At 40.8% G+C, this 22,623-nt stretch overlaps 3 protein-coding genes across 3 annotated transcripts; 1 reads left to right on the forward strand and 2 right to left on the reverse strand.

Annotated features, from left to right (window-relative positions):
- Nucleotides 1–485: 485 nt before the first annotated feature.
- tmco4 (transmembrane and coiled-coil domains 4) lies at nt 486–9,449 on the forward strand. Its single transcript, XM_005941620.2, has 14 exons — nt 486–773; nt 1,462–1,612; nt 1,700–1,874; nt 2,064–2,091; nt 2,292–2,421; nt 2,802–2,899; nt 3,070–3,213; nt 3,357–3,476; nt 4,792–4,956; nt 5,081–5,217; nt 5,529–5,613; nt 5,708–5,825; nt 6,052–6,169; nt 8,593–9,449. The coding sequence occupies exons 1-14, from the start codon at nt 731–733 to the stop codon at nt 9,082–9,084; spliced, it is 2,004 nt and encodes a 667-aa protein (XP_005941682.1). The 5' UTR covers nt 486–730; the 3' UTR covers nt 9,085–9,449.
- Nucleotides 9,450–9,551: 102 nt separating this feature from the next.
- htr6 (5-hydroxytryptamine (serotonin) receptor 6) lies at nt 9,552–19,335 on the reverse strand. Its single transcript, XM_005941622.3, has 6 exons — nt 18,197–19,335; nt 17,155–17,202; nt 16,652–16,758; nt 13,638–16,301; nt 11,883–12,017; nt 9,552–10,185 (listed from the first exon to the last, which is right to left on the reverse strand). The coding sequence occupies exons 4-6, from the start codon at nt 14,478–14,480 to the stop codon at nt 9,829–9,831; spliced, it is 1,335 nt and encodes a 444-aa protein (XP_005941684.2). The 5' UTR covers nt 14,481–16,301; nt 16,652–16,758; nt 17,155–17,202; nt 18,197–19,335; the 3' UTR covers nt 9,552–9,828.
- Nucleotides 19,336–19,445: 110 nt separating this feature from the next.
- sike1 (suppressor of IKBKE 1) lies at nt 19,446–22,224 on the reverse strand. Its single transcript, XM_042228163.1, has 5 exons — nt 21,723–22,224; nt 21,422–21,542; nt 21,222–21,364; nt 20,990–21,103; nt 19,446–19,565 (listed from the first exon to the last, which is right to left on the reverse strand). The coding sequence occupies exons 1-5, from the start codon at nt 21,879–21,881 to the stop codon at nt 19,446–19,448; spliced, it is 657 nt and encodes a 218-aa protein (XP_042084097.1). The 5' UTR covers nt 21,882–22,224.
- Nucleotides 22,225–22,623: the final 399 nt, after the last annotated feature.

Raw genomic sequence — 22,623 nt, forward strand, 5'->3', positions numbered from 1 at the left:
TTTCTCATACACTGTCAGTCTACATCTGAGGATAAGCATCACTGGAGGCAGTCAAACTGTCATAAATGGACCTTGGATCATGTCGGTACATATATGTGAACAACATGCTCTTTAAATTTTGAAAAACTTCACAATGATCAATTTGAAGAAAAAAAAAAACATTAGCAGGGTTATGAACCAGAAAAAGGTTGTGTTGGAAAATAAATGCTACACTCACACCTACTGGTCAGAATTATATAACACCAGTGTGTCACAAGCAGGGCTTTATCGGTATTTCTCCTCTCCTTGTATGGAGCAGGAGTTTTTGTAAAACGAGCGCACTAACTGCTCAGTCCTGATCCAAACTTTAGAAAAAATAATTATATTTAATCAGTGTCTCGAAAATCACTTCCAAACGAATACAACAGGTGAACATACCACGGACCTTCCTCAGAGTACGTGGAAGTTACGTCACTTAAAAGTTGAAAAACAAATGATACCTTCACTTACCGTCGTACATGTTAAAGTTGGACTTTTGACAGCCACGGGTGCGACTCAAAAACCGTTTTTATAGTAATACAGAAAATCGAATTTTAGAAGCGATTCTATTATTTGATTGTTATAACGACATACATACTTGGTTTTATCAAGTAAGTTGACCACATTTTAGATCGCGTTTGTCTTGCGCATTTCACATCAGACAAGTCAATGCAACAAAAGTTCAGTCTGCGGAGTTGTGATATCAATAACCATGGAGGAAAAACAGAGCAGTACGGAAACCAACATTGCACCAGGTACCGCATAAAATGAGTTTTCTATATTCGCTGGAGCCATAGTAGTAATTGTAAGTAGTAAGTAATAGGAGTGGTAATGTTGTGAAAAGTTCCCAGTAAACCGTTAGCTAGTTGACCGGAGAAGAAGCCACTAACAGCCAGCTGTTTAGCAGCTAAATTTTTGTGTTGCTAAAATTTATTGGTTTAAGTCACATGAATATTATATATGGTAAAAGCGAGATTAAAGTGTTGAAAAAAATAAATAAGTGGATCACATTTGAATAGCCCCAGTACGCTGAATTCGGGTCAGTTCATCAGAGAGCTAGTGAGAGGCACAAAGTTAGACATGTACCTAGTTCAGCATGGCACATGGAACAAACTGCATTCAAAACTCGGACAGTCTACGACTGATTTTTTCTTATGTCATTAAAGTTATCCCGTAAAAGGTGACATTAGCCCGCATTTAAACTACTGAGGTCTTGTGGTAAATTCGGCATGTAGGTAAATGCACCATACAGCATTTATAATAAACTAACGTCTACATTATTATGGCATTATTACAGCTTGTCACTTGACCCACATGTATGAATACATTACTGCAAGTTTAGTGATTCCTAGTGTGACACGTGTATTTGGCTTCTAGTTGAATCTAAATAAATTCAGTTCTTGCATTATAGTTAATCATTAAGCTTTGACCATATCATCTCAGACCCAGGGGGAGCAGGAACAACACGAGATGGTCCATGTGACCAAAGCCCTGAGAGAATAATCGGCAGACGGTTTTCTGAACAGAGTCGGTTTGCTTATGCTGCTCTTTGTGGTGTCTCCTTGGGCCAGTTGTTTCCTGGATCTGAAAATAGGTAACCATGAAAGGATGAGCCAAGAAATTCCCTAATGGCCTTGTGTTGGCCTTGTGCTGAGTAGCGCCTGCTTCTTCTATTTTTCAGCGTATTTAGGGAGCAGTACCTACAGGCCTTAGTCCACTGGTTGGATCTGGATGAGTCGGTGATGCCAGTTATGGGAGCCTTCCTGTCAGGTTTAGGCTTCGAGGGCTCTGACACCTTCCTCTCCACCCTGCAGGGCGAACCTCTACTGGCAGCAGGGACCACCCCCATCACGCAGGTGTTTGTCACTCTTACAGAGGATAAATGACCCTGAACTACAAATCTCCTTGTAGTTTGGTGATACTGGGGTCACAACAGTGCACAGCAATGGATCTTTTTGCTTGTTTTTGATAGCTGAAAATATATTGCATTGTATTTATCTTTGCAAACTCTCTTATCCCTAACCAGCTTTGGGTTTCTGTTACAGGATCTGGTGTCTTTTTCTGTTAAAGATGGTAAGAGGCATTTAAGAATAAACCAGGGATTTTCATATTTTAAGGCTAATCACTCCAAATTAAAAGAAAACATCATTATACATATGTGTATACATACATATATATTAAAAGGCCTGTTGTCATCACGAAACAGCCAGATGAAAACTTTAACAGTTGTTGTAAATTCAATTTTAACAATTTTAACATTTTTTGGTACTCAGGCGAGTATGATGCCAGGGCAAGGGTTCTCATCCGTCACATCAGCTGTCTGCTGCGAGTCTCTCCACAGGAGCTGGAGGAGTTTGAAGAAACACTAGGAGAGAGGCTGAGGGAAGGGGGAGAGGAGAGCGAGTAGGTTATGGCTTGGATGGTGGGATGAAAGGATGAATGATGCATTTACGTGTCTGAGTTCACCGTTTAGAGTACAAATGATAAGGCATTTCATTCTGTTATAAACCTATTTAATGTTAGTTCATTTAAGATACTTCATGATAAAATGATTTTGCTTTGCTCATTTGGCCAACTGTCTTGTGTGCCAGACTGTTAAAAATCACACAACGGCTGCACATGACAGTCACACTTGTAGTCAGAATGACAGCATGAAGATAAACAATCAGCTAATTGTGTTCAAGATGTCAACTTAAATGGGCCAGAAGAGGCATGTGACGTTATTTGTTTTTACAGCAAGTAGATGTTTCACCACATAAGGATGATCTGTCCTTTTCAATTAGAGAGGAGTCCTCACGGCGGCGGAAGAAAGAAAGAGGGCGAAAGCTACGGCGTTACCTCCTGATTGGACTTGCCACTGTGGGTGGAGGAACAGTGATCGGTGATTATTCTTGCTTCAGAATTTCAAAGTCTCCTGAATCAAATGATAATCAGCTGATAATTAAATCAACAAAAACAAATTATCAGAATTCTTGAGCTGACAGATAGTGGCTTTGACTAGCTTTTGTATTCTGTACTGACTGATTTGTTTATTTATTTTGCCTTTGCCAGGTGTGACAGGTGGGCTGGCAGCCCCTCTGGTGGCAGCAGGTGCAGGTGCTGTGCTGGGGGCTGGAGGTGCTGCTGCTCTGGGCTCGGTCACTGGCATTGCAATTATGGCCTCTCTGTTCGGAGCAGCAGGGGCTGGACTGACAGGTAAAAGCACTGATGACTGTGCTGATACTAATTATTAGTTATTAGAATTTGAGCGTAATTTGATAAGACCTCCTTTTTTTCAATTGTCCAAAAGGCAACAGAATTGTATCACATTTTAAAGGATTAATCTATTTTCTCTCCAGGCTATAAGATGAAGAAGTGTGTTGGGGCGATAGAAGAATTTGAATTCCTGCCATTGAATTCTGGGAAGCATCTTCATGTGACCATTGCAGTGACAGGCTGGCTCTGTAGTGGTAAATACAGTAAGTATTGCTTCTGCTGTCTCACCACAACCGCCTCCAGTTTCCAGTAATTAGGTGTGGGCAGTTGAAAAATCTATCCATGCATCCATCCAGTTAATTAACCGTTCACCCAGTTTGGGCTCCTGGAGGTGGTTGGGGTGAACCCTGTCCTAGCTGTCATAGAGCAAAATGCATGGGTCTGCCCTGGATTGTGATTGGAGTACAGTCTCTGCGCTCACCACCATAGTGTTCCAGTCCAGAAGCACCATACGGGATCCCCATACAACATTTTATAGCCCAGTCAAACAACCACAAAATCCAGAGCTCTCATACATCCTCATACATCAAGAACTTATTTACCTCAATGACCCATTGATGGATTTGTCATCTTCAAAGTCTGCTTCCTCTATGGAAGACATGACAGTGGGATTGAGGAGATCCACAAAGTATCCCTTTTATCGCCCGACTGTGTCATCAGTTGATGTCAGCAGGACTCTATCCCCACTTTACACAGTGTTAGTAGAGCACTGCTCTCCACTCCTGAGTCATACAGTGACAGTTTGCCAGATTCACCTCAAGGCTGACCATTAGTTTTGTTCCATATCCTCGCTGTGAACTTTTTTCATAAAATTTTAAATATGTAAATACGAACATAATTGAATACATTTTTTGTGTTAACCTTTATACGTGATAAACAATGTACACATAATTTGTTCTATAACTGAAGCAAATGCTGTAATTTGACTGTGCTGTGACCTTTGAACAGTTAATCCTGCATAGTTTGTTTTCAGAGCACTGCATAAATCTAGTAGAATCAGTGCCAGGGCCAAATGCACAGAGGGGTAAAGAAACAGATTAACAAGCACGTTAGTCAAAGACATTCGCTACGATCTTTTTGCTGATAAACAAGCGGATGTGGTCAACCCTAGTAAAGTTCTGCACATAATGTTCTGAATCTACTCTAGCAGAGATTATACAAACAAACCACTTATGATGTGTTTTTACATAAAACAATGCAGCTGTATTCCTGCAGCTCCATTCCATCACTAATACGTACGCTCTTTTACTCAATTTAGAACCACCTACACATAAAATGCTACTTTCGCTTGCTCCCTTATTCACAAGGGGTCGCCACAGCGGTGAGGTCTGCATGTTTGATTTGGCTGATTTTCTTTTTTACACCGCATGGCCTCCCTGACGCAACCCCAAAGGAATTTGTGAACCACCTACACGTAAAAAACAGCTAACAAAAATAAAAGAACAAATTAAAAAAATACTTCAAATACAAGTGCAGCTTAGTTGATCAACCACAATAAACACGACTGCTGTGTTCCAGGTTCGTTCCAGGCCCCGTGGTGCAGTTTGGGCGAGTGTGGGGAACAGTACTGCCTAGTGTGGGAGTCACGCTTCCTCAGGGATCTGGGCTCAGCCATGACGTCTCTCTTGGATGGGCTGGTCAGCATGGTGGCTCAGGAAGCCCTAAAGTACACTGTGCTGTCAGGTAGGACCGCTGTGCAAGAAGCTCTTGTTGGTGTTATCTGATGTGAGCTGATGGGATGTGAGTAACCTTTGGAACCAGTAGTCATCCTTTACAGTTTCGACTGCTTTCTAACAATTCCCATCAGGGATTGTGACGGCGTTGACGTGGCCTGCGTCTTTGCTGGCAGCAGCCAACGTCATCGACAACCCCTGGTGTGTTTGTCTGAACCGTTCCGCCGAGGTGGGGAAACACCTGGCACAGGTTTTGAGAAGCCGACAGCAGGTAGCCTTTTATTTGGTATCTTTGTTAATACAATCTTATCGCCACATCACTTCTCACCTTTCATCTGCTCGATGCAGTAGAATTTCAAAGCCTTAGAAGAAAGAAGGCTGTATGGCATGCAGCAACATGTGTGCGCTTCACCTGTGGTGCCTGTGTACACACTGTTCACCGGATTACATTAACCAGGATGACTCTGTTATTCACTACATTCATTGCTTCTCTAAATTGTTTTTCTTTACTATGAATATGCCTGTGTTCACTAAACAGCAGGAAAATTAAAGCTACTCACCGTTCCTTTCATGTGTTTGAAGGGGAAGCGGCCCGTCAGCCTCATAGGTTTCAGTCTTGGAGCTCGAGTTATCTATTACTGCCTGCAGGAGCTCGCCAGTGACCGAGGTGCAATTAGAGGATGATGATGGATACATTTCTACTTTGTATCCCGCATTTTTCAGACTCTAAAAATTCATCTGTGTTGTTTTTGAATCCTCAGGTAGTGAAGGAGTAGTGGAGGATGTGGTCCTCCTGGGGGCCCCAGTAGATGGATCTGAGAAGGCCTGGGAGAGAATGGCAAGAGTAGTAGCTGGAAAAATAGTAAACGGATACTCCAGGTAAGGAAGAGCTCGTTCCTGATTTAAAAATCCAGAAATGAAACCTTTTTTTAACAGTAAATGCTTGCAGATGCTTTATGCTTTTGTTGTAGTAATTATTTAGCCAGTAGGTGAGCTGAGTCCATTTATGTTCCTCATGCAACTTTGCAAACGACTGTCACAGCAGCAAGATGTATTTTTCAATGACTGCATGAATAAAGGACTCTCTGATCTACATACCTATCAGAGGGGACTGGCTCCTGGGATTCTTGTACCGAAGTTCAGCTGCACAGCTGTCTGTTGCTGGCCTGCACCCAATCAACATCCAGGATCAGCGCATAATCAATGTCGATCTTTCCTCAGTGGTGAGTCAGAGCCTGTGTTTGAAATCTGATGAAGTACACCTTGGTAAATTAAAACACGGCTGAAGGTAAAGGAACTGGAATTTTAAAGTATTCAAAGAGTAAGAAAAACCACATGCAGTGCATTGTCTCAAATTTGGTCTGGTAGGGGGTCAATTTATGTTTTTGAAATAATAGAAGCAGCACCTGAATAATTCATGAGAGGGAAATGAAGTAGCTCATTCCTACATGAGAAGAAATTCAGACAAAAGATCTGTAGCTACTCTTCCATATTCATGTATGACATTTCAAAAGGAACATTGACTTTTGATTTCATACCACATAACCATCACATCAGGTAGCTGTGCGTTTCCAGATTTGCTTGTGCACAGCCCTAATCCACAGCTTATATAAGTTTTGTCACATCAAACACAATACTGACATATTTTCACCCTGTAAAGTTGTTATACAAAACACTTGCTATTTACACATTAAGCAGATACAGAGAGAGCGTGAGTGTCGTCTCCTTTGACTCCTGAGGGAACCATCTGGATGTTTAAGCGCAAAGCAAATACACCGCAGCGATCACCTGGGGACTGTTCAGGAAAACAGGTTCACTGGAAACTCTGGGTTTCCTGCTCCTGAAAGAAGGCTAAATTAAACTCCATGTGTGCTCCTGGAGTTTGAAGCTTTAGACACACACAGGATACTGATTAATAGATCAAAGTTCAGTAAATGTAGTCTTTAAATTTAAAAACAACATCTCAACATTCACATCAAATGCAGACATCTCTTCTACTACTAATAACCAAATTGATTATTCCTGTGTCTGACTCTGTCGTATCTTTTTGATTTCCATCTTGAGCTGCTGTTATCAGAGTAACAGCTGAATGATTATGTTTAAAACTTCATAATTTCAAGTCTGATAAACAATGGCTTGGTGGATGACATGCTTTTTTAAAATTTTAAATAAATGTCATGGTCTGCACTGGCATACAATTGTATTTCTGGCCCTACTGGAGTAACATGGAGGGTCTGCTTTTTATTTACCAGTTGCCATGGTGACTCTTGCTCGCTGAGGTCCACTGTTGATCAGGGTGAACACGGTCAGATTTAATTGAAAAGTTTCCCCTCTCAGATATAATGACCTCAGTGTTCAGGGTTAGAGTCAAGAGTTTTCAGCCTGTTAAACCTGCTATACACCCCAGCTAGTCGCTAACTGTCTTCTGCTGTTACCCACATTGGAGTACTAGTACCATTAAGGGTACTTTGGAGTACAGCAGAAGGTAAGGTTTCTTCATTGTCAATATAAAAATATGCATCAGTAATGGATCATTTCTAAAATAACTGGACGCAGCAACTGTTGTAAGCTCTCAGCTTAAGTATCCAGTGACATCACGAATCAGGATTTTTGTTCAAAACATGGCAGCAGTGTTTCTGCAAACACAAAGAAAGCAGCGATCCTTGTGTGACCCCTTTACTCTCTAATAACTGATCTGAGGAAGGTAAGGGAAACACTGTGTCTCATTTTATCACTGCAATTTAAAAAAACATATTTTTTACTAGATTTAAAAGCTCATGGTGTCGTGGTTTACACAACTGACTAACAAGCAAAAGATCTCCAGTTTAATCCCAGGAGAGACACAAATCCTGTTGGGGTTTTATCAGGAAAAGCACCTGGTGTTAAAATGTCTGCCAAATCCAGATCATGTGGAGTTAACCACTGTGGCTTGTCAGTTAGTACTTGGCTGAAAACAATAAATAAAGAGCTTACATTAGTGGAAAAGAAACCTGAGAACCAGTGTGTACTATGTATGACTGAGCTATTGGGTCTGAAACCAAAATAATAAGTTAAAAGGGGTCTTTTAGGAGTAGGGATTAAAGGAATAAACAGAGCAAAACTGTTACAGACAGGTATTTGAGACGATGGATCACTGCAACTTTACATCTTATTTTTGGAAGAAACATTTATTTAATACTTAATACAAAAATTGAAGGTTTTCCAATAAGATTTAGGTTTCTGTAAGTGAGGCAGCAATATTAAATACTGTTTTATTAGCATATTAAAAGAAAGAGTTGTTTTGTTTAAATATAGCTGAAATTTATGAAAAACAAGGCCCCCGCTGGTCTGTTTCACATCACAGCAATGATTTTCTACTAACATTCAAGTCAACACAACTACTCATCATCTGTAGTAGCTCCAAGTAAAGCATTAGAGGTTTCACATGTTACTCGAGTAAAGGTTTAAGCCACAGCAGTAAAAAGATACCTGACATGTCTGAAGCACCATACAGCACATACCCGGTCATGTAATGAGGAGAACAGGATAAATGAATCGTACAAAATAACACATTTGTGCCTAAATGTTTCTTTAAAAGAACAAAAAATAGGTAGTATATGAATGAGGTTTTAATCATGGATAATAGCACTGTATTCTTGCCTCCTAGGTTAAAGGTCACTTGGACTACATGCGTCAGATGGACACCATCTTGGTAGCAGTAGGAGTTCCCACTAAAGAAGTGCCGGGAACCTCTTTTGCAATTCCTCAATATGTAACAGTGGCAAAGGGGACGGTGGACATCGCTGGCCAAACCACCAATGAGCGACAAGCGGCCGAGACACAAAACCACACTGAGAAGCCTGAGACGCAACAAAGCAGAGATGCCAAAGAGTTGGCAGAGACGGAGGAGACTGCTGACGGTTGGGATATCCCTGATATTTCAGATCTGCTGGACTCATTAAACGATACAGAATCAGACAGCAAAATGTCACCGCAGAAAAATTCACCTCGTATTTCAGACGAGAAGGCTCCTAATAACATCACAGCCACTGATGTGAATGTCCGGTGTGACGGTGTAGACAAGGACGACCGGGATAATGAACACATATCATGGAGCTGGGATGACACACATTGGACTACAGAGAACTCGCACAAGTGAAGGCGGCCAAACTTGTAAAGAGCATGTTACTGGACCGGCTGCTTCCTTGTAAACTCTTCTCAAGTTTGTTTGTTTGGATTTTTGTTTTTTTGTTTTTTTGTTATTGGAGAAAATATTCATTCCATTCTCAACAAAGTAACATGAAAGAGACTGCACAAGAATCGACACACACATACGGCAGCTTCTAGTGAAAATCCCCCAAATGAAGTGTTTTGTTTGACTGCTTAAACACGGGTTTAGATGTATTGATTGAATGATAATTTTGGTTATTGTAGATAACTTTTTTTTTTATAAAAATGTAAATATGGTCATAATTTATTTTACAAATGTGCTGTGAGTATTAAAAAGCAGTCATGTTTTGTGTGTTTCCGGTTGAAATAGTTTCTGTTTGCTTGGTTTGGGATATTATATATAGTGTGATTCCATATAGATAGCAGTGATTCCACAAATATGTCTTCTCTATGAGGCTTTTTTCCTGTCCTGTTCTATAAGACTCTCACAGTAGTGATTCACAGCTTACTATAGAATTGCATTCTCCACTGGCACTGACAATTGGAAATATTGTTGACCCTGACACTGGCTGAGAGCGAGTAGACCTAACAGAATGTGAGCATAAAATAAATAGATTCTTTTTCAATGTCTCTTCAGCCCAAGCCTCACAGTGAATAAGTCAGATTGTTACCAGCTATCGCGCTTTTCCACTGTAAACCCTGATATACCCTATAAGCTATCTTTAAGTACTATTCAGTCCAAAGTGTCAACCTGGTTGGGGAGAAGGAGAGGCAACTCAAGCCCAGCGTGCTCGGCATCCAGCAGATTGACAGCATCAGTGGCGGTGGCGGGCGGGTGCGTGGGGTCAGAAGCCAGAGGTGAGGGTGGATTGCTAGCAATGTTGGGCTCTCCCGAGTTACGCAGAGAGAGCGAGAGCGCCGGTGAGGGTCTTCGGGGCGACCGCGAAGAACAGCAGGGCAACAGCTTCCCCAGAGCTCGCTTGAAGTCTCTCATGAACAGCGGGTAGATGATGGGGTTGATCGTACTGTTGCAGTAGCCCAGCCAGGTTATGGCGTCAAAGAGCGCAAGGGGGACGCACTCACACACTGCCTGGATGAGGATGGTGACAAGGCAATCCAGGCGTTAGGGTTTAACAACTTAATGTAAGAGAAAAAGTTTAATACAAAAACACATAAAACATAAATGGACAAAATGAATAACAGCTACTAGATGACACAAATATGCACTGCCACATGCTGCAACTAGTGCAAAATTGTACTCATAAAAGATTGATTTAGTTGTTAAATGCACCAGTACTGCCAGATTGTACCTAAATATAAGAAAGAATTAGTAAAACATTAGGAAAAAACTAATCTCTTAAAGTAAATGTGTTTTCATATCATGCACAGATGTGTGCACAGACACAGATGATAATGCATCAACAAACATTACAATGTAACACAAAGCTAAGGAAGTAGAAGACTATAAACAACGGGCAATGAATGAAAGAACATGCTTGTGTATTAGCTTTATTACATTATAACATCTATTGAATGTTTATTAGTTTAATAAGCACATTTTTTTGCCAAGTTGTATATTTTATTGACCTAATTTACAGCCCACATTTATTTGTTTATTATGAAATTGTTGAAATAAAATGAATTAAAATTATATTTACATAGAAAATTAATAATACATGCGCACACATACACAGGTGTATTGCACATACATTTTTCAATAGATGTAATTAATTCAATTAATTGACATTTTTAAAATCGACTCAATGTCATGCGTTTTACCCTAAAAACACTCTATATGTGTGCAGCCCTAGATGTATGATTTATTTACTTTGAGAACTCGGTACATAGATGCATCGTTTATTTTCTCTGTCTGGCTGTTAAGAAAACTGATCTTGAAAATAACCAGTAGGTTTGGGGAGCGACAGTGAAGAAGGGGACAGCTGTTAGAGGAGAGCTTCCAATACTATCAAGATGAGGCAGGGAGGCGGTGGGAATGGGACAGAAATGGGGGGAGTTCGTTTCACACACCACATTGAGTGCGAAAAAGAAAGGAAAGCGCAGGCACAGTCAAGTCTCTGTGCTCTGTGTTATGCAGGGGAGAAGTGAGAGGGCACAGATGGGAAATCAAAATGACTGGATCACTGAAAGCTTGAAAAAAACAGGACAAGTGTCATTACCAATTTAGATTAAGCTGTTTTCTGACATTCGTTTACTCTCGGCGAGGTTTTTCGGGGTCCTCCTTGTTTGTTTGCTGAGTAATAAGTGTGTATATTCATTCAGTCTAATCAGATCGAAATCACTTTGAAAAGAGTACCAATTATAAATGGTACTTTTGTAGGCTGTTTTCGAGGCTTTAGGAATGAGTCAGCCACACAAAGCTGAAATGCCAATCTATTTCCTCGTTAGATCGCCTGGCAAGGCTGTGACGCCAAGGCTGGCCAACACAAAAATAGATCAGTATCCAAGTGTTTTTTTCTCTCTTTTTTTCTTCTTTTTTTCATGTATTTCACACTCTTTTCGTGCCCACCATGTTTATAAAATTGTGAGAGTACCTCTGAATCACTGAGATAGATGCACTGAGTCTTAATAAAGACTAAGATGCTCAGGGATGTTGCATATATGTGAAGCCAACGTGGATTGAATGAAATTATTTTTCTTTTCTAGCTCATCTGATCACAAACTATTTAATAATTCCTTTACATATGTTTATGTAGCAGATGCATTTTTTTCCTCTATGACATCTCTGTGTCATTAGTGATGGAGACAGCCTCCGGTACTCCTACTGACCTCTGCCATGTTGGTGATGAAGAAAGGCAGCCAAGCACTGAAGAAGAGTCCCAAGAGGACTCCCAGAGTCAGACTGGCCTTGAGTGCCCTCCGACCCTGCCTGTGAGCCAGGCGACGCTCGCTGTTCACTGACGGCTGTGGACAGGTGGTTATAATACAGATCCTTAATCTCAACAAGCACTGATATCATGTAAATCCTCTTTGGCATTAGTTATTCAAATCCATTTTGGCTCCCTTTGCAGTTTGTCCAAAAGTCTTGAGCCACATCTCATATTTAAAAATACTTTGGCATAAAAACTGTCAATATGTGCTCCAATTTATTGAAAAGTGCAAACATGCAAGAAAATAATTTAAAAGGCAAACTTCTGATTACTTTGAAAGTCAGTATTTGGCATGACCATCTTTATTCTTCAACACAGCTGAGCTTTCTAAGCCAAGTTTTCTCCAGGCTTCTTGAAGGACAATCAAAGTTCTACTTTAGATGTTGCTGTCCTTTCTCTCTAGATCATCCCACACTGCTGCAGTAATGTTGAGGTTCGGGCTCTGGGGAGGCCAATCCATGACTGGTAGTGTTCCATTGTGTGTTTTTCTATCCAGGCATGCTTTTACTGCATTGGTAGTGTGTTTGGGATCATTGTCATGCTGTCATGCATGGTGAAACAAAATCTGACAACACTTTTCTATGTTCATTATTCCATCCGTGTTGACAAAGTATCCCAAACCAAGTATAAAATGCAGTACCAAACCATGACAGAGCCTCCAGCTTTCTCTGGACTCATCACTCCATTACATCTGTTGCTACTGATGCAAGTCGCTTAACAAACAAAATTACATTCCTAAAAATGGTAAGGCACAAAAAATGGACTGTAAATGAGCGAAAAGGAAGCAATGAGAAAACCTTTGAAAGTCCTTCAGAAAGTCTAAAGAAAGTCTGGCTCCTTGGAAGCAAATTATAAAGAAATGAGTGCTGGCTCAAGACTTTTGCACACCATTGTATTTGTTTGATTAGTGGTTTTGCTTGAGTTCTTCCTTTTTGTCAAATCAAAATAATTTTCAGAGTTTGCGGAAACATATTTATTCACTTCATCTTAAGAATACTGTATACTGTACTGTCATTTCAGTCATTATAAACAGAGACTGTGTAGTTAAATATCACCGAGCTCCTCAGAGGTTTGCATCCAAGAGCTGGAACAAGCTGATACATGATATGGAGGATACAGTGAAGATGCTGATTTTAAAGGCTTGATGCCTTTCTCCTTTCACCTGAGTCGCTAAAGAGCAAACTTGTTTTCAGTTCATTTACTATCTGCAGAATTATTTTTAACACTGTGTACTTGCTCTCTTCTTTTTCACAGTTTTAATTTCATAAAAGACATAGCCAGTAAAAATCGAATAAGATAAGGACACGTTTGAGCTGCATTCCTACCATTGATTTGAATCCTGCTCTTTAAATGTTCACATTCAAGGACACTTTCCACCTCTTAGCAACAGTCTTTAACATCACCACAATGTCCTTACTATGCCGAGAGAGTTTCATGTCAATAGATTCATTGGTAAGGCTTTAGGCTTATCCTTTTCATCCATTCATCCTTTTCTGTGCTTTTTGTTATTATTTGGTCGGCAGCAATACACTGACAGCCTTCGCTCTGTTACATTTAACTGTTTGGTGTCTCTTTTTCTTACCGGCATGTTTTGTGACACAGGAGGCTCCAAATGGCTGCAGTCATCTCCGTCCTGCTGAGCTTGCCCTGCTGCAATGCCCGGCGAAGGAGGCCGGGAGGGTTCTCCGAGAGAAGGGTGCGGGTGAGGCGGGTGGCTCAGCGCCGCCACCCTCTTTGCCTGCCTGCGTGCCACCAGAAGGATCCGGCAGTAGGTGAAACAAATGGCACTGGAGGGCAGAAAGAAGGTGAGCACAGATGCCACCAGAGCAAAGGGCAGGGTCACCCGCAGACGACACTGGAAGGAAAGGCCACCTGAAGGTGACAGCTGAAAGTAGGATTCTGGGTACAGTTTGTCAGAGTAGGAGCTGATGTTCCCAGTGCTGACCCCAAGAACAGATGAGTGTCCGCTCCTGTGGCCCAAGCTGTGCCATTTCATCTGAATGGGCAGGAAGGAAGCCAACGCTGCCAGCCCCCAAGCAGCCCCTACAAGGATTAACGCCCGAGGCGGGGTCATCCTCTGCTTATAGCGCAGGGGCGAGATGATGAAGAGGTAGCGGTCCAGGCTGATCAAGCACAGGTTCAGGATGGACGCGCTGCAGCACATCACATCAAAGCAAAGCCAAACCGGGCAAAACGCAGGCCACAGCACCCAGGCCCCGCACAGAACGTTGAGCATAGCTGGGGGCATGACCACCAATGCCACCATTAGATCGGAGAAGAACAGAGACACCAGGAAGCAGTTTGAGGTGCAGCGCAGAGAGCGATGGGCAAACACCAACGCAATGAGCAACATGTTGCCACAGATGGTCATTAGGATGATGATGGTCAGCATAAAAGCTAACAACCAAGGGCCGCTGCCGGTGATGTTCCAGGCGCTGGTGCTGGTGGAGCTGCCGTTGTAGCTCCCTAAGGTCCCAGACAAGTGAGAGTCAGCCATGGCACCTGCTGGCAGAAGTCAGTGAACGAGCTCTTCAGGCAGCACTAGATGTTACAGACCTTAACCAGTTCTCCTTTGCAGCAAAAGCTCACATTTCAGGGACATCGTTAAATGGAAAGCCACTGAGGTCTTGTGCTGAGAAATCAGGGTTAACTGAACTGTTCTCCATGGATAAAAATCTCCATCCAGAAATACATCCAGGTGTCCTGGACTTACTTCCACACCCACCAATATAGTGATCCAAATCCCCAGCAGTTTCACTCATCTCTCCATCCTGGCCAGTGTCCCTGTCTCATCCACAGCTAAGAGCCAGAATGAGCCGTTCGATAGCTGACAAGAGGGTTTCGAAGCAGCATGTCACAATGATGACAGGCTCCGGAGGAGGGCACAAAAACAGAAAAGCCTTGAATCGGCATATGAGAGCAGGCTCACTGAAGATGAAGAGAACAAGGATCAATGCTCAAAATTATACCTCACCTCACAGAAGTGGATCTGTCTCTCGCAAGTCCTTTGCTGTGCCTTGCTGAGCTCTGCTGCCTTACACAAGTCCGTTTTATTCTGGGAAACACAGCAAGGCAGCAAAAAGCAGCAGAAAATTGTGCAGCAGTCATTTGTAAGCACCGCTCTGTTCGCGAGTGCTCTACAGGTATCACGGCCATGTAACGCTCGGTCCTGTTAATCCCTGTGTCGGCCACTCCAGCGTGCCTCCCAGCCTGAGCGCACAGCTACTGAGAAGGAGCGTGTCAGAGCATTGAGCCGTTAATGCATAACCATGCACAATCACAGCCAAGATATGCTAATTCTAAATCATAGGAACTAGTGTGGGTGTTTTGTTTAGATTTTTTTCTCCCTTGTTTGGACATGGTGTTTTTAACTACTCTGGAATAACAATTTTAAAAATGTCCGTCACGCCTTGATTTTCTTTTCTCATATGCACTATATACATATATTTTGACACTACTCCACCACCACAGTCACCACCAAAGTGTTTAATTATCAGCCTTAGTTACAAGTTACCTTGCAGTGATTGTGATTGATCCATCATTTATAGGGAGATGACTGTTTAAAACCAATAATACGTAAAACATGGATCAGCTGTATTTGAATGATAACACTGATTGCATTTTAATCTGCCAGTTTCTCAGTAATGCATTGTAATATTTCAGCATATTTTTGTTTGTTTTGGATGACTCACACATTATACCATTAGTGAAGAAATTCCCTATTATATAACAATAACCACTTTACGTCATCTTGTTATTCTCAATGCACAGAGATGACGAGACAACCCCAGAATCCTTCATTTCCTAACAGGAACATTTGAATAGCCTTATAGGACTGCTTTTACATCCCTGCCTCAGCCTTCTTCTCTGACAGTTTTCAGAAAAATTACTTCAAGCACCTTTTTCAAAACTGCATTAACACTTGACTCCTAACCCCCTACCCCTCCTCAAGTGTCATTATTACTCCTCAGAGTGTATGAAGTATAATCTAGCTGATGTAACGTATTACACAATCCTCATCTTTGTACCACTTGGTTAAACATGATTTGTACACAATTACATACCTTACAAAGCATGTATGGAACAGCTTATTATTAACCCACAACTCTTTTTTTAATAATTATTTTATTAAATAAACACAGACCGTCCTTATAGGGCATATACAAATCATACAGTCATACAAGGAAGGATGTCAACAGGGAGACAAGAGTCTGACTGTAGAACAGTGCAAATGGTGACGCACCCATAATCAAAACAAAAACAAACACTTTGGGAAAAAAAAAAGAGACAGTCCCTTGGTGACGTGCAGTTATTGCTCCTGTTGAAGAAAACAGAGACAGGTTTCATGAATTGTCATTTACATAACCAGCGATACAGGGTTGTTATTGAGAGTTAGAAGTGGGGAATCAATTCCTTAAATGATTTAGTTTTAGTGGTCTTATCTCTTTCTCTAGAAAAAATAGAAATAAATTCAGTATTTTTATTTATTTTTATATATATACACACACACACACACACACACACACACACACACACACACACACACACACACACACACACAGAGACTGAAATTATGCCAGCATTATACACATTTCAGACTTTATGAAATCTACTGGTATTTATAACGATTATAACAATTTAATCAATTTTTTCCATGGACAAACCAACCTTATCGCCTCTGTGCAGCATATAATGTGACCTCAGGTTATTCTGACAATTGGCATACGCCATGCCGAGCCCTGCTCCCGAGCCAAGTGAAATTGGCCATGTGTGCCCTATAATTGAGAAAGATGCTTTAGATTATTTTCAAACACTCAAGCACTTTACAGCATGATTAAAAACAGATTAGAGATGGTGTGCTACAGCCTTTCACCCTGTAGCCTTTTTCCCCCCATCGTAATTACCTCAATTTTTAACATGCTTCTTTAAAAGCTTTTTGGGCCTTTTGCTGTCTCCGTAACAAAGGCACATCATTTTCCTACATCTAAAATCTGAAATGACTATTGTCTGTGGACAAAAAAATACATCTCATCTATTCGCAGTAAAAGACAGCCATATGTATGTGTTACTGTAACGGGAGTAGAACATTACTGCAGCCATGCTTTTTTTCCTCAAGGACTTTTGAGCAAAAGGAGCTGATCTAGATTCAGTAAAGCAATTAAACTACTTACGTTTGAAGAACAGAACAGAAAACACAATGCCTAACCCCAGACCAGTGCCTGAGAGACAGAAAAAAAACAGCTGTTAATGTATTATTTATTTATACAGCTACTTTGTAATGCTTATTTGGTGTATATGATGTCATCTGCTGCCTTTGGTTAATGTACTTTTAATCATCATTTGATCTATGCTGTATGATTAGTCTAAGAGCAATATGTCCCCACTCTTTTTTCTACAAGATGGTTTAAAAAAAAAAGACATTTCATGTTATCTTGCCACAGCATATAAGAAGAGTTTTACCGTCTTAATACACAGTCTCTTTAAAATAAAGTGGGCCTGCTTGGCGTAAACCTACCTATTCTTCACCGCACCTAACTCCATTCAAATATGCATCAATTTATGGATCTGGATCTTTGCTTCTTAACAGTAAGTGCATGGCCCTGTTACGTTAGGCACCCCCTGGCCAGGACCATCTCCTTAGATCAAAACTTATTTTACTAGATTATCCAACTTTTCCCCTACTATCTGACGCCGTTTCTTGTTTACTCTTTAAGTTCTGGAAAAGCGAAAAGAGTTAGCGAAACAGCAGAATAGCTCAAATGTGAATAACCTAAACCATTGGTTCTGTTTTATATATATATATGCCGAATTAAGAGGGGGACAGAAATATCTTGTAAAATTCTTTAAGTTGCGTACTAGAAGACGTGTCCGTATTAATCAGCGATTAAGAATTAGGTTGACATTTTCTTAGCAGCGTTTGCACTGGGCTAAGTGAAACGCATAAAAAATGAGCGAGAACATCAAAGGCCAAATATCTTGAGACTTTAATAAAATGACAGAGTATACCCAATCGTAACTGTATGTATTTAAAATAAACAAAGCATAAAAAAATGACTGGTTATTCAGTTGTCCTTTACAAGCCCTTATGGCTAGCTACTTAGCCTCTCGCCCAGTCAATGACAGCTGTGGATTTCAATATAAACTGCTTCTTAAGTGGCCCTTGTTTTGGTACAGGACAGTATCGTTACGATTGAGAAACTGAAGCATATTTACCTAATTTAATGGCACCGTCTGCTAAGCATCGGTCCCACTTTTTCCCCAGCTCTTTCTCAGACATACTGAACATTAGCTTGTGGCAGGCTAGAACTAACAAATGCACCTCTGCGTGATGCTTTCACGTGTTGTCGGAAATATATCCCTAGGGTTACGATTTAAACGCAGAAGAATAAACGACAACACTGAAAATTCTATGATTTTACAAGTGATTGGTTTAAACATTCACCCTTTACCGCCTTGGTGTTACTGACAGAACTTATGTTAAGGAGGAAACATTTAAAAAACTAAAGAAAGCCAAGTAACGTCTTTTCTTTGAAAGCAGCATTGAAACTCTTGCAAACCTCGCGATAGGTTATACCCCAACAACTGAATGGCGCCAGCTTGCGGTAAAGAAAGGATTATCCCAAACAAGTCACTTTGGTCCATACAATATCCAGCAAGCTGTACAGTAAAAAAGTTTGGAAAAAAGAAAACAAAACCAGGCACGCTGTTATGTATAGCAAACTTTCTGAGTTTAATTTGACACAAATCAGTACACTGTCGTGAAGTCATCTAACATGATTTCCTAAGACGACAAAATACAGTTTCTGACAACATACAGCGTACAAACATAGTATCCATTACACAAAAAAACACCTTGGCATGTTTGAAAGTGTTCTCACTAACAAAGATGTGCCATTAGCTGGTATGCAATACTCTGAATCTGCAAACTGTACAACTTGTGTCTAACACACAGAATTAAGGTACCAAAACATGAAAACCATGTTATATATTGAGACTTTATCAAACATATCAAACCCAAAACATCACAACAAAGGTTCCACTGTTACTCCTCAGCAGGCAAAGTGTAAAACAGCCAAAAGTTCTCTTATTGGCAGCAAGCACAGCTTCTTATATGGTGTGGACTACAATTTGGCTTCTTAATAGATTTCAAGTGAACTCAAAGGTTGGGCTGGTTTTGGGTGCTTTACTCACTGTGAAAGTTTGTGTGTGTGAACAGCAGAGGTAGAAACTGTATCCTTGGAGAATAAAAGTGTCTTTGGCTAAAAACTAAAGAAATCACCTTTGCTTTTACTGCCTTTGCTGCAGTACATGTGTATCGTGGGTGCTAACCTCATGCTGGACTGCATTTCATTACATGTAAAAAAATAAAATTAAAATAACAATATCTATAATGAACACAGGTGAAGACACAATCAGCCCCCTCTCCTGGTCCTGTGGAACCTCATCCCAGCTGTACTTCAGGTCACTCGGTGGACCCTGGCAGAGGAGATTCTTCTCCTTCTTCTGCTGCTAGTGACTGGCTAGTTGTCTTCACAGAGCTCTTGCTGATTTCCAGGAGATCGCGCAGCTCCTTGTTCTCAATCTGAAGGTAGAAAATGTTTTTTTCAAACATAACTTTTGAAGTTAAATATCTCTTCCTTATAACATGCATGTGCTTCCCCATGCAAGCAGGTTTTGAATGAAAATTGTGATGGATGCATCGCATCTTCTCTTTTAAATAGTGTTACTGTTTATTTGTGATAGAATTTTTTGCACTTTGGCAGTGTTGGGGGAAGCAGATAACCAAAGCAAATACAGACAAATTAAAAAGAAAGTACATCGTCTTTTATTTCTCAGGTTTTATCAATAAGACCTAATAAGAAGAAAAAAAAATGATGAGTTCCTTAGCAAGTACTAAAATTATTTAAATACAGCCCCAGATGAACAATAACTCATGTCATTATTTATTTAATAAAAAGAAGCATCGTGTAAAAACTTGTGTACGGTCATTACAATGTTGCTTCAGCACACTGAAGATCACGATTATTCGTTACGGTCCCACCAGTGTTCCAGCTGAGTTGAGGTTTGGACCTTGACTGAAATATTAAAAAGCTGTGATTTCCTTTTTGTCAGCCATTGTGCTGCAGATTTGCTGCTGTGCTTGGGATCATTGTCCTGCTTTATGAGTCAGTTTCAGCCAAGCTTTAGCCATCAGACAAGACTTCCCTCATTTGACTCTAGAATACTTAGGTACGCAGAGGGATTTTCGGATGATTCAAAGAGTTCACGGTGCTCAGGTGCAAAACAAGCCCTAAATTATCGCAGCTCCACCAGTGTGTTTGACAGTTTTCACTGAATGAGCTGCTGTGTGTTACAGCCAAACATTTCCACACTGGTCTGGTCTGTCCAAAGGACAAACTTTATGCCTTACAGTTATGCAAAACTAACAATGCTGCCTTGTTTTTTTTTTGTTTTTTTTATTAAAGGAAAGAGGATTTTTTTTCTCCCTTTCATTTAACGTACTAACATAGCCCTGTAGAGTCTAAGCTGTAGCTCTTGGATTTTTAGCCATGAGCATTAAACAGTCTGTGGCTGAATTAGCTAGAACAACCACTCCTGGGAAGATAGCTATTGTTCTGAATGCTTTTATTCATTTATATTCTTAAATACACATTTGTTACCGTTTGGGAAAATGTACCTTTTCAACAAACTTTACAGTTGTAGCATATTTAGAAAACTCACAAAAGGTTATCACAAAGATGGCACAGTAAGAAATCTAACCGACTGGTTTAAAAGGCCTAATAAACCCCCAAACAAAACAACATGCTCCTTGACCTGATGCACTAAACCTAGCCATTCCACTAAAAACTGACAACTCAGCTCTCATTTGCATTTATGATCCTCTATTATCGTTGCATCATTTTGACACAGAAGCTGATGTCTGAGGTCTGTGGTAAAATCACATATTTTTCCACAGACCTCAAGAGGAAAGGTGTCATTGTGTCCATGTATAACTGCATTTCTCACCTCTAGCTGAGCAAGCCTCTCTCGAACACAGCAATAGTGCTTATCATCCACCTGCACTGCTCTTCTCATCACCTGGCCCATCTCGCATATCCGTTCCACTTGGCTCTGCACTTCCTGGAGAAGAGTCAGAAATCAAGTTGGTTGTTTTTATTTTAAATTTGTGTGTCTATGTATTTGGAATCATAGCCCATTAAACGTGTGAGCAAATTAAAGAAATGCAGAGTTGATGTACTTTGGCATGGTCCTCATGGAGGCTGAGCACAGGTTTGGTGTCCAGCTCCTTCTTTGCCATCATCAGCTGGAGCACATGCTTGCGATACCGACACATGATCAACTCGAGCGCGTACTGGTGTTCTTCGAGCGACACCCATAGTTCTACAAAGACATAAAAAGTGTTAATACTGGTATATAAAACCAGCCAGTCAGCAGAACCTTTTTTTTTTTTACCTTTATTCTCCCGCTGCAGTTCCTTGATTTGAGTGTTTTCCTGAGTCAGAAGGACATGAGGTTTGTATTTCGTGAGCTCCTGTATCTCTGAACTGTCATCTGTGTGCTGAGAAAAGAGCAGAGAAGAAACAGATAAAGAAGACTTTAGCGAACGCATATCACGAAAGCATATCCTAGATACGAGGGAAACTCGCTTTGTAGTACAGGTCACTGTTTAACTAGTTCAATGTGTAAACCAAGCAGTAGTGCAGCTTTTCATAAACGTGAGCTATCTGCTCGAGTTTACCTTGTCTGGCAGAGCATTTCCCACCTCTCTCATGCCCTGCACTCTCTGATTTAGGGCCTCGGACTGCTCTATCAGTCCCTCGGCGGCTGTGTCGTGCTCTTTTAGCCTCTCGAGAAGGGTCCGAGTATCGGCCAGCACTTTTTCGAAAGTGCAGGCCATTTACTGAAAAGTGACAGCTCTTTTTACGCTACGTAGAAAAGCTACTACAAAACTAGCTAGTCGAGCGAAAACAACTCGCAGCCGTTGTTTAGCTGGGCTAAATAACCTTAGCCGAGGCAGCTCGGTGCCATTATAGAAACATAAATATCCTTACTGTTTCGCTATTTAACTAATGTTGTATCGGCAGACAGGGCAAGTACCAGACACCCAGATCAAAATATTACTACATTACTAGAATATTACTGCTTCAGAAACTGACGTTTCCGTGTAGAACTAAACTGTTAGCGACGCTTCCTTCTTCGTCTTCTTCTTCTTTTCCTCCTCCTCCTACTTTTGGTGAATGGTCAAACCAACGTTGAGTCGCCACCTACTGGGGTGGAGTGCGGTGTAGACGTTTGGCACACAACCAAAAGCGGGGTAAATGGCTAAACCTATCTAGCTTGTCTTTAAAATATCTTTACATAAAGATATCTAAAAAAAAGAAAAGAAAAAGAAAAAATGATATTGTTTCTCCACTGTTCAACAGTTGTATGTTACACCAAATGAACAACATCAACAACAACAACATAATTTTAAAAATTATCAACATTTCAAGTAAAAATGTAACGTAAGCCACTTACAGTGTTGAAAAAAATATTACTATCGGGTAATTTCAAAGTGAGTGAAGGGCTGAGTTGAGTTGATGCATTATGTTACATTTTCCTATGTTGGGTTTTTGTGCAACGTGTAGTCTCAGAAACTC

Source organism: Haplochromis burtoni, unplaced genomic scaffold (genome assembly GCF_018398535.1).
Source record: "Haplochromis burtoni strain Fernald_Lab_line unplaced genomic scaffold, NCSU_Asbu1 Contig_307, whole genome shotgun sequence".
Classification (NCBI taxonomy): Eukaryota; Metazoa; Chordata; class Actinopteri; order Cichliformes; family Cichlidae; genus Haplochromis; species Haplochromis burtoni.

Bases quoted from the DNA above. Each gene is read 5' to 3' on its own strand.
- sike1 (XM_042228163.1), bottom strand. From the start codon at position 21,881: ATGGCCTGCACTTTCGAAAAAGTGCTGGCCGATACTCGGACCCTTCTC. The intron at 21,543-21,722 runs GTAAACTCGAGC...CTCTTTTCTCAG, and splicing joins GAAATGCTCTGCCAGACAAG to CACACAGATGACAGTTCAGA. The intron at 19,566-20,989 runs GTGAGAAATGCA...TTCTACCTTCAG, and splicing joins AGAGGCTTGCTCAGCTAGAG to ATTGAGAACAAGGAGCTGCG.
- htr6 (XM_005941622.3), bottom strand. From the start codon at position 14,480: ATGGCTGACTCTCACTTGTCTGGGACCTTAGGGAGCTACAACGGCAGC. The intron at 12,018-13,637 runs GCAGCAGGGCAA...ACCTGTCCACAG, and splicing joins GGCCTCCTTCGCCGGGCATT to CCGTCAGTGAACAGCGAGCG. The intron at 10,186-11,882 runs GTCAGTAGGAGT...ATCCTCATCCAG, and splicing joins TCATCACCAACATGGCAGAG to GCAGTGTGTGAGTGCGTCCC.
- tmco4 (XM_005941620.2), top strand. From the start codon at position 731: ATGGAGGAAAAACAGAGCAGTACGGAAACCAACATTGCACCAG. The intron at 2,092-2,291 runs GTAAGAGGCATT...TTTGGTACTCAG, and splicing joins GTCTTTTTCTGTTAAAGATG to GCGAGTATGATGCCAGGGCA. The intron at 4,957-5,080 runs GTAGGACCGCTG...AATTCCCATCAG, and splicing joins AAAGTACACTGTGCTGTCAG to GGATTGTGACGGCGTTGACG.